We start from the raw sequence: 11,676 nt of genomic DNA on the forward strand, positions 1-11,676 counted from the left end.
TTATATATACAACCCCAATTCCAAAAAAGTTGGGACACTACTGTGCGAAATATAAATAAATGTAAGTAAATGCAATTATTTGCAAATCTCACGAACCCGTATGTTATTCACAATAAAACATAGAAAACATATCAAATGTTTAAACTGAGGAAATGTACTGTTTTAAGGAGAAAAAAAAATAAGGTAATTTAGAATTTGATGGCCTCAACACATCTCCAAAAAGTTGGGACGGGGACAAGAAAAGGCTGGAAAAGTAAGTGTTATTAAAAAGGAACAGCTGGAGGAACATTTTGTAACTGATTAGATTAATTGGCAACAGGTCAGGAGAATGATTGGGTATAAAAAGAGTATCTTAGAGCGGCAGAGTCTCTCAGAAGTAAAGCTGGGATGGAATCTGGATGGAAACAGATGTTGCCTTGATTGTGCCTTTCCAGATGTGCAAGCTGCCTCATTCGCCGGCACTAATGCACCTCCATACCATCAGAGACGCAGGCTTTTGAACTGAGCGCTGATTAAAAGCCGGATGGTCCCTCTCCTCTTTAGTCCTCTTTAGTTTAGAAGACCATAGTGCATAGTCCGTGCTTTCCAATAAGAATTTAAAATTTGGATTCATCTGACCACAGAACAGTTTTCCACTCTGTCCCAGTCCATTTTAAATGAGCTTTGGCCCGGAGAACACGGCAGCGTTTCTGGATCATGTTCACATACGGCTTCTTCTTTGCATGATGGAGCTTTAACCAGCGTTTGTGGATGTCACGGTGAACTATGTTCACAGACAATGAGTTCTGGAGGTGTTTCTGATCCCATGCACTGATCTCCATTACAGAATCAGGTCTGTTTTTAACGCAGTGCCGCCCGAGGGCCCGAAGATCACACGCATGCGATATTGATTTTCACCCTCGTCCCTTGCGCACAGAGATTTCTCCAGATTCTCGTCATCTTTTGATGATATTATGTCCTGTAGATGATATGTTCATAGTCTTCGCAATTTTACATTGAGGAACGTTATTCTAAAATCGTTCCACAAATTCCACAGACGCAGTTTTTCGCAGATTGGTGAACTTCTGCCCGTCTTCACGTCTGAGAGACTCTCCAAGATCCTCTTTTTATACCCAATCGTCCTACTGACCTGTTCCCAATCAACCTCCAGCTGTTTCTTTTTACTAACACTTACTTTTCCAGACTTTTTGGAGATGTGTTGCGGCCATCAAATTCAAAATTAACTTTTTTTTTTTTTCTCCTTAGAACAGTACATGTCCTCAGTTTAAACATTTGATATGTTTTCTATGTTCTACTGTGAATAACATATGGGTTTATGAGATTTGCAAATCATTACATTCTGTGTGTATTTACAATTATTTACATTTTACACAGCGTCTCAACTTGGAATTGTGGTTGATTGTGTGTGTGTGTGTGTGTATATATATATATATATATATATATATATATATATATATATATATATATATATATATATATATATATAAAATATATGATTCTAAATACACACATGCTTGACTGCACCAGGGAAACAGTGCCCTGGATCTACCAGCTGTTACAGGCTGAGTTTCTCGTTTTGACATTTTGTTTGGTGTAATGTGGTTCGCCGAGGTTTAAGGGGGAAGCAGTTTAGCATTTACACACATACACACACTGATACACACATATACACACTCTATCTCTCTCACACGCACATGCGTGCATGAGGCCAGGATGTTTACTCTTCTTCCATGTCTGCTCCTGATCCTCCGGGTCTGGGCACCATCATGTGAATATCACCTGACATCTCTGTCAGTGCGCTCGGCCTGCAAACATATAAACTTCATACAAACATCCGTGACATTTACATCACAGCAAAGCGAGGAGACAAAAAGAAAGTGTCCTAAACCGAAAATGGAACTAAATAATCCAAAGGAATTGTCAAAGGGAATGATCAAAATAATCAAAATGGAACTAAATAATCAAAAGGAATTAAAAGGAAAGAATCGAACCGTATATCTGAACAAATATTAATTTAAAACGATGATTGCATAAAGATAAATAAGTTCTCAGATATTAAAATGTATAATTTGGTCAAATAGGATATGTTGTTATTACCCTTCATGAATGTGCGATAAATATTCTGCAGGAACTTGTTTGTCCATTTCATGGCGTTATAACGGCGGCGAAACTTTCTTGTATCTTGTGAAAAAGTTCTGGCACCTCTCTGTAATTTTGGAACAATCCGGACATCTTGGGATTTATTTATTTATTTATCGAGAGGCATATATTTTAAACCAGGATTAAATGAATTAGGATTAAATGAATTCTGCATATTGTTCCGTGAATGCAATAATTCACCCCAACCCCCCACCCCCCATTCTCTCTATCTCTCTCTCTCTCTCTCTCTCTCTCTGTGTCAGGAGTGTGGTAGTCCAAGCTAAGAAGCCTCCAGCTGGCAGCATGGCAGTTAACACTGTGGTCACTTCTGGTTCCTCCATGGCAAGCTCAGGAAGCACTCCCAACATCTTCACTGCGACTTCTGCTACACCTAAAAGCATGATCAACACCACAGGTAAACAAATGGATTCACATCATTTCCTCACCCCAAAGACACACTTTTACCTGTTTACAACGTTGGCCGTTTTGTATATAATAGTCACAGTCTCACTCTGTGTCCTTACTAAGGCTCACTTTTTATTAGAATTATATAAACACGTACATGAGTGGAATTCTTAGAGTGGAGTGATTAAATGAGATTCAGGCTTAAAGACCATCTCTGTACACTAGAGGTCTCTGTTCACTGCTATAGTGAGCTCATCTAAAGCATCAGTACCAGCAGGGAGGAGCTAGTGTCCAATTTTACATAAAGATGTACTTAAAGATGCTCTGTGTTTCATTTCATGCCTAACTTAACCTGCTGCGTCCATGTGAAATCCATTTTCAGTGTCAAACGACAATAGTGGAGACACGAGTCATTAAAGTAGATATATATGTATTCGAATGAAAGAATAAAATGGCGTTCTGTGAATTAGATTTGAAATATCAATATACTGAATATGACAGAAACATGACCCAGACCCACCTTATTTTACACCTACAGTAATATATTTGAAATCACTATACTGCACTATATTGTACTATAACACTCATGTATGGGTTTTATTATGGTGCCCCACATCATTTGCTGCATCATTGACTTAAGTCTGCAAAAATTGTTGAAAATAATGTTAATAATAATAATAATAATAATAATAATAATAATAATAATAATGATGATGATGATACTACTAATAATACTATTTCTGCTACTACTACTATTATTAATAATAATAAGAAGATGATTTGAAGAATAACAAAAAAGATACTTCTACTATTACTACTACTACCACTACTACTACTACTACTACTACTACTACTACTACTAATAATAATAATAATAATAATAAAATAATACTCCGCTACTATTACTACTACTAATAATAATACTTCTACTACTACAACTACTATTAGTAATAATAATGATACTACTACTACTACTACTACTACTGCGAATAATAATAATAATAATAATAATAATAATAATAATAATAATAATAATACTCTACTACTACTACTAATACTACTAATAATGATTGTACTATTACTACAACTACTTCTACTATTACTACTACTAATAATAATAATAATTATTATTGTACTATTACTACTAATAATAATAATAATATTACTACTAATAATGATTGTACTATTACTACTACTACTACTAATAGTCTACTACTACTGCTACTACTACTACTACTACTACTGCTACTGCTACTACTATTACTACTACTACTACTACTACTACTAATAATAATAATAATACTTCTACTACTACAACTACTATTAGTAATAATAATGATACTACTACTACTACTACTATTACTAATAAAAATGATTGTACTATTACTACTACTGCTACTGCTACTACTATTACTACTACTACTACTACTAATAATAATAATAATACTTCTACTACTACAACTACTATTAGTAATAATAATGATACTACTACTACTACTACTAATAATAATAATAATAATACAAATAATAATACTGATAATTATAAAATTGCTGTAGCGAGGCCTCGATGCAGATTAAAGCCAGAGCAAATGGATAGAAAATCAATAACAACCTTATCTAACAATATTTTCTACATTAATTATCACCAAAAATTTCATTCATCATTAATAACCTGTAAGTACAGTACTGTTTTGTTAAATAAGAAAGTAAATTAACGTTATAATGTGTTTAGTTAAATGTTAATGAAATACCCCTGTGTTAAGTGTTTATTCAACCCCTGACTAAAAATAATTCCACATAAATTCACAAAAATGTAATTCTCCAGGTTTAAATATGAAAAAACCTGCTTTTCAGCAAGCTGAAAGGTGTTACGCTGTTGTTCGTATTGCTCATTGTGAGATTCGGGTTACGCATTGAGGCTTTGAACGTTGGTTAATGCAGAAGTTGAGTATTTGGATTATTATTATTATTATTATTATTATTATTATTATTATTATTCCTCTTCTCCTTCTTATTATTATTATAAAAAATCTCATCAATTTATACAACTTTCTTAATGTTACTGCTATTGGATGAATAGCAGCACCCCATCGTGTTTTATTCCTTCTATATCACAGTAATTTACCAGCTATTATATTTTTAATTATTAAAGAATAAACTATCCTACTTTTTTTTTTTATCTGTTTATAGTTGCTTTTAATGTTGTGAAATGTCCATGAAACAAGTCAGTTGCTGTTATCACTTAAGTTATAGCCACTACTCTCATAGCTGCTGTTCTAAAAATAAATAAATAAATAAATAAATAAATAAATAAATAAATAAATAAAAATCAACCCCTTCTGCCTAATCAGAGTTGAGAATTCAACAGTGCTGTGGTATGTGGTGTATTAATGCCGAAGCTGATGTTAACTAATGTGTTCAGTAATGTCAGTTAAGGGAACCTTAATGTAAAGAAGCATTAGAAAGAAGTTGATCAAGGATGATCAGCATCTCTAATTCTTTACTGTGTCATGAAGCTGAGTAATAACTATTAGCACCTCTATCCTAGTCATGAAGAACCTTTTGCAAGTGCTGAAAGGAACCAAATGTTAGTGAGATGAACAAAACCATTCAATAAGTGAATCCAATCTGAGAGCAGAAACAAAAATGGCACTGAAATACAGGATGGTTCGTAGTATTAATATAACATTGTAGTCTGTGTGTGAAGTGAAGGTAATCCAGTCTGGTTTATAACTCCTTTACCACCGATCGTCTTTCTGGAGCGATTACCTTTCCATATCGCAATGCTAAGACAGTAAAGCACAGCCAACCTGAGGAGCTTTTACTGCCACCTAGCTACAACTGTAATTCTGAAAAAGTTGGGACAGCGTGGAAAAGGCTAATAAAAACCGAAAGGAGTGATTTGTAAATGTACTTTGACTTGTATTTAAACAAACAAAAAAAAAAGTATAAAGACGAGGTATTTGATGTTTTAGCTAATCAACTGCATAGTTATTTTTTATTTTTATTATTTTTTTTAATATAAACGTTTATTTTGAAATTGATGCTTGAAGCATATTCCAAAAAAGTTGGGACAGGGGCTATTTAGGACGAATAGCGATAAGGTTAAATAAGAAGGTGATGTGAAACAGGTGAGGCAATCGTGTAATCATGGTATATAAGGAGCCTTCAAAAAAGGCCTCGTCCTTCAAGAGCAAGGACGGGTCGAGGCTCTCCAATCTGCCAACAGATGCGTCAGCGAATAATCCAACACTTTGAGAAGAACATTCCCCAAAGACAAATCGGGAGGATTTTGGGCATATTCACCTTCTGCATTGCACAATATAATTAAAACATTAAAGGAATCCGGTCAAATCTCGGTGCGTAAAGGGAAAGGGCGAAACCCACTCCTGAATGCGTGTGATCTCCGATCCTTCAGACGTCACCGTCTTAAAAACAGTCATGAGTCTGTAATGGAGATCCTGACATGGGCTCGGGAATACTTTGGTAAACCTTTGTCAGTCGACACCATTCGCCGCTGCATCCACAGATGCAAGTTAAGGCTTTACTATGCAAAGCAGAAGCCGTACATCAGCACTGTCCAGAAGCTCCGCCCACTTCTCTGGGCTCGGTCTCATCTGAGACGGACAGTAGCACAGTGGAATCGTGTTTTGTGGTCCGACGGTCCGATTTCCAATTTAAAACAGCCATCAGATTTGAAATGAGTGTATATTTTTAAAAAATAAATTAAATTCACAAAGTAAAAAATAATGTGTAAATAAAATAAATTTAAAATAAATAAAACATCAAATAATGTGTTAATAACGAATTGCATTTTCAAATGACTCTCTTTTTGTTTGTTTGTTTGTTTTGCATTTTCCATTCTGCCCCAACTTTTTCGGAATTGGGGTTGTAAATTCCTCACCTCTTCCAGAAAGGCAACAAGGGAAAGTGCATGGAATCGATTTTGGATTTGACCAAAGTCTGCTCCAGGATGGATCCATGAGACGTTATGTCTCCTAACATCAACGAGGGATGCCTGTCTCTGCCAAGCCGAATGACGGCTGCGTAATAGAGTTCCCGTCCTCGGCTGTCTCGAGACGGCTCACGCTTTCAGGCGGTGACAGTCCATCCCTGTGATGTATCTATCACATGTTGGGGGCCAAAGGAGCTGCGGTGTAGATGAGGCTTTGACAGGAACAGAAATGAGAAGAATGTAGACAGTGATCAGAGCTCTCATGGGGAGGAGGTTGATAGCTGCTGTTGATGTAGTTATGCTGTTTCCTGACCAAAAATATATTGTAATATGTTGCAAAGGGTAACATTATGGGTTTGGTGGCAGCATGAAGATGCGTTTGAAAGATCATTTAGTTGTCAGTGTTTTTTTTTTTTTTTGTTCTCGAGTGAATATGGCGCTGCGTATGGAATTCCGAGGTGTTATATCACTGTCTTTATATTTGCGTTTATTCAATTGGTGGACACTTTTATTCGGAGAGACTTACAAGTGAGGAATAATACAATCTATGATAAGCTAGCCATTAAAGGAAACAACAGCAATACAACTGTTAAGTCCTTATAAGTAAGGAAACACTCGAGAGGGAAAATAATCAACAACAGGGTGGTGCTCCGTACGGCAGTTACGGTTACTGTTGTAACGTAACATGCCCAGGTGGTGGTGTTTTGTTTTTTTTTACTCATAATGCAGCAACTCGCAAACAATTGCCATTTTTATGAACTGAATTAAAGAATGGTTTGTCGTACTTTTTATCCATTTATAGTTATATCGAATGCCCACAAAAGTTCCTGGTATCACTTACATTACAGCAGCTATAAAACTGCCGTTCCTTCACCAACCTCTATTTTATCTTTAAGACTAAAACTTCAAGTTACAGCTTTAGCTTTGACTGTTACAAAGCGCTGACACTGGAGACTCCTTCCACAAACGTTAGGTAAACGTCACCTCACAGAAAAATTGGATTCGATCCACCATCCAAGTCTCTGTGTAAGCGGTTATTATAGATGGTGCTTTTGCCTCGCACCTTCGGGGTTTGGGTTTGCATGTTCTCCCAGTGCTTCGGGGGTTTCCTCCGTGTACTCTGCTTTCCTCCCCCAGTCCAAACGCATGCACTGTGGGTTGATTGGCATTTCCGAATTGCCCCTAGTGTGTGAACGGGTGTGTGATTGTGCCCTGCGGTGTGTTGGTGTCCCACGCCTTGTGCCTTGAGTTCCCCGGGATAGGCTCCAGGCTCCCTGTGACCCTGTGTAGGATAAGCGGTATGGAAAATGGATGGAGATATGGATTTACCGTATAGCCGTGCTGCTCTTTATCAGAGCTGCTGTTATAGAACATTCCTCAACACCTTCTGACCAATCACATGAGAATTTAACACCCTACGGGTTTCTGACTGCACATGCTTCTTACATCTTTTACAGCAAAGTCACCCAGAATCAGAGTTTGAGGCCCAGGCATTAGCTTTGTCTGTAGCCTTTTACTCTCACGGAGATCCAGGGTCCTGCAACAGTGGTGCAAATCTGTTCTCCAGTTGCGCACTCGGTTGTTGGGGAGGTTTGTTGCTAACTCTCCCTTTCGCAGCTATCCATGCTGTGTCCCGCTAAGAACGGGGGTTGACGAGGCACTCTGTCTGGATGATAATCCCAGGGTGCTCGGCTCTGCTTGTTACTCGTCCTCCCATTTCCCAGGGAAATAATTTACTCTTAGGCTTTGCACCAAGAGACTTCCAGGGAGGACTACCACTTTTAGATTTATTACCTGGTACACAGGTCTCTTGCTTCTTGGTAGTCTTGTTAGTGCTAATTAGCCATGCTTTAGCATGCTCATGTCCACTTTTTTGGGTCCATGATAAAGTACTGTCGTTCCCACATAATACATTCTCTTCCACGTTCACTTCTAACCGATGGATTTTGGTTTCCAGCGCCGCAGTGTTCTTTAGACGTTTGTACACGTCGTCCTTGGAAAAGGGGGGCATCTTGTTGATAATTAGCGTTAGCTTGCTAATTCACGTTAGTGTATAGAGAACATTTAAAGTGTGTGTTTATCTCCTGTCTGCTAGGAGCTGCAGACCCTGCCACTTCTTCCAGCTCGTCGTCGTCCAGCTTTGTGAACGGAGCCACCAGTAAGAACCTTCCTGCGGTGCAGACGGTCGGGCCCATGCCCGAGGACACCATGGAGAACATGAGGTGAGGCAGTGTACACTCTATGGACCATACACTTAGACTTCAAGAACACAATTTAATTCTGTCACGGTATGGGCTTGTATTTTTTGCCATCTCTAACGGGCTACAAAACACTTCCCCATTGTATTTACCACACACATTTCCAGTTCATTCACTACAGTCGTATTTGTTTACCACGGAAACCTATAACGGTAACGATGTTAATAACTATTCTGAGCCGGCACTACACTATAATATGTGTAAAACGTCTGCTACAGAGATGGAAATGGTGAATTGGTCACGATGTACGTTTGCTAACCGTCGTCTCTTGTGTTCGATCTATGACCGGGAAGCCGTGGAAGCGTAAAGCTATAAAGCTAACACGAAGGATAAACGGTATTGACGAATGTAAACAACGCTACTGTTCAACCTCTGTACAAAGCGGTGGGAAAAACCTGAATGCCTCATGTTTGTTAGCAAAAATCTAGCTAGCTAACTGCGATAAATGATGTACATTTACCTCCTCGATGCATTCTCATGTAACGGTGTTCTAGATTTATCAGACGAACGTGTCATGTACGTTGATTGATCTAAAGGAACGACGTGTATATATAGTACAGTATAACCCATTTAAACGTAACCAGTGCTACTTTGTTTACTGATAAGGCTGCGAGCAGCCCTGATTGATCTGATGTCACTTGCTGAACTCGGGGTTGAGGAGACCGTCCCACCTTTCACAATAAGAGTTCTGAGTGTAGTGGGGTCTGATTTATAGCTGTTATTATGAAGTGGAGAAAATTGCATTGTGTTACTATGAATGCAGACTTCACTACACAGAATTAGCATCATGTAAAAAAAAAAAAATGTATATATATATATATATATATATATATATATAAAATTGATTCCACTCTGCCATTTTTTCCTACATTCTTTTGAATGTCCATTTTTGAATGGAGCGATGTGATAACATGAATTTAAAAATGACCTTATATGGTCCTTATCGATCATTTCGACATCGTCATTTGCAGCTGTTGTCATCAACCGTTCGACGCCGTACACAACTGCGCTTCGCTTTCACGTGTCGCTGAGAGCAGGCTAACGGTTGAGAAGCAGGAATTTGGCCAATAGTTGCTGCAAGTCTTTTATAATCGACCGATCGGTTTGTGAGAAGGCGGGAATTACAGAGAGCGGTTAAAGCGCAGACATGATGATTAGACCATAAGCACATCATAATGAAACTAAAGACGAATCCCGGGCATTTTCTCAAACGTGGACGCTTTTTTAAGGTCTGAAAAAGAGGACGTTAAAGGGAACAATCCGTGTTCATTTCTACCAAAATAACCTCGTGGAAAATGTATTTGTGCACGCACCGGGAGGTCGCGCACGTGAATCACGACTGGCGAGAGAGAACCAGAGCTGTAATCAAGCAGCTGTCTATATTGTGTTATGTCAAAAGATTCATTTCTTTGGTTTTAAATGAAAAAAATATAATCCTGCTAGTATTCCTACTGTTTACGAGATGTATCTGTAATCTGATTAGGTTGTTTTTTGACGTCACTGTGACGGATTACCAGATTTTTGTGTCCTGATCACGTAACGCCGTTACATGTATTCCGTTACTCCCCCAAGCCTGGTACAGAGTTACCACTTTTCTGCATTTACACATTGCCATGTATTTTCTTCTTCTTCATTCTTTCTTTCTTTTTACTTAATGAGAAATTATGCTGATGCATTATTTTTTTCAATCACAAATCTCACCATCCTGTGCATTCGTTGTGCGTGTGTGTGTGTGTGCGTGTGTGTGTGTGTGTGTGTGTGTGTGTGTGTGTGTGTGTATGTGTGTCTTCAGGCGGTTCAAATAAAAAAGAACAATGCAGCAGCAGAACATTGCCACCAGAGGGGGACTGCGGTCAGTGCCTGAGTGTGTGAGAGTCTCTCTGTGTGTGTGCGTGTGTGTGTGTGTGTGTGTGTGTGTGTGTGTGTGTGTCATTATCTGCTTTGAGATGCCGGAGCTTTTTCTTTTGTTTCCAGCTCAGGTGAAAGATCACATGGCTTGCTTTTGTCATTGCTGCCGAGGTTGCGACAAACAAGACATCCTACACCTTACACATCACCTCAGGTGGCGAATGTGTGTGTGTGATTGTGTGTATGTGTGTGTGTGTATGTGAACTGTCAAGCAGCGCTTATTAAGTGCTAATATAAAATAACTGAAGTATGTAAGTTATGTGCGTGTGCGTGCGTGTGTGTGTGTGTGTGTGCGCGTGTGTGTGGAGACTATTCTGACCTTGAGTCCATCCATTCTTGTGACAGAAATCACATCGCCTAGCTACTGTTTATGTGCAAAAAGGGTAGTGTGTGTGTGTGTGTGTATGTGTGTGTGTGTGTATCTATATATGTGAGACTCTTTTCTCTCTGAGGGTCTTTCCACTTTACACACTCACACACACACACACGTCGGCTCTTCTCCCGCACTCGGAATGGCAGATCAGTTGCCATGGCAGCAGTAACCGGCAGCACTCAGAGAGAGTGTGAAGTCAATGATGAAGGTGTCTGGCTGCAGAGACTCTGATGTCTAACCTGTGTACGACTGCGAGACACTCTCTCTCAAGCGCTTCACGTTAACTAATCCTCACCCGAGCAGCGATTTCACTCCATTTATCATTCTTATTCGCACAGAAGTGACTCCTAATATATTCACAAATACAGTACATCACACAGATCCATGCATGTTGCTATGACATTCCATTTTATACCAGAGTGCTGTTGCATTCCGTGCTCTGATTGGTCCGAGGCGTTGAGTGATCTTCTATAACTGCAGCTCCGGCAGTCGTGCAGCTGCAAGTCACGGGTTTATTTTTAACACGCTATCGTTACTATAGTAACCGCTCTTTCGCATCGTGGGTGTTTCACGTTATTACAAAGTATTATTGCCAAACAGATATTAAAAAAACTGTTGTTATTTAAAAAAATAAATAA

The 11,676-nt window shown here is 38.6% G+C and overlaps 1 protein-coding gene across 1 annotated transcript in view; it reads left to right on the forward strand.

Annotated features, from left to right (window-relative positions):
* The window catches only part of nbeab (neurobeachin b), a 378,177-nt gene that overhangs the window by 170,231 nt on the left and 196,270 nt on the right, over positions 1-11,676 (forward strand). The window contains exons 30-31 of the mRNA XM_053687300.1: positions 2,403-2,554; positions 8,595-8,721. Of these exons, the coding sequence (XP_053543275.1) occupies positions 2,403-2,554; positions 8,595-8,721 (279 nt within the window). The remainder of the gene's footprint in view (positions 1-2,402; positions 2,555-8,594; positions 8,722-11,676) is intronic.

The sequence above is a fragment of the Ictalurus punctatus genome, chromosome 17 (assembly GCF_001660625.3).
Source record: "Ictalurus punctatus breed USDA103 chromosome 17, Coco_2.0, whole genome shotgun sequence".
Lineage (NCBI taxonomy): Eukaryota > Metazoa > Chordata > Actinopteri > Siluriformes > Ictaluridae > Ictalurus > Ictalurus punctatus.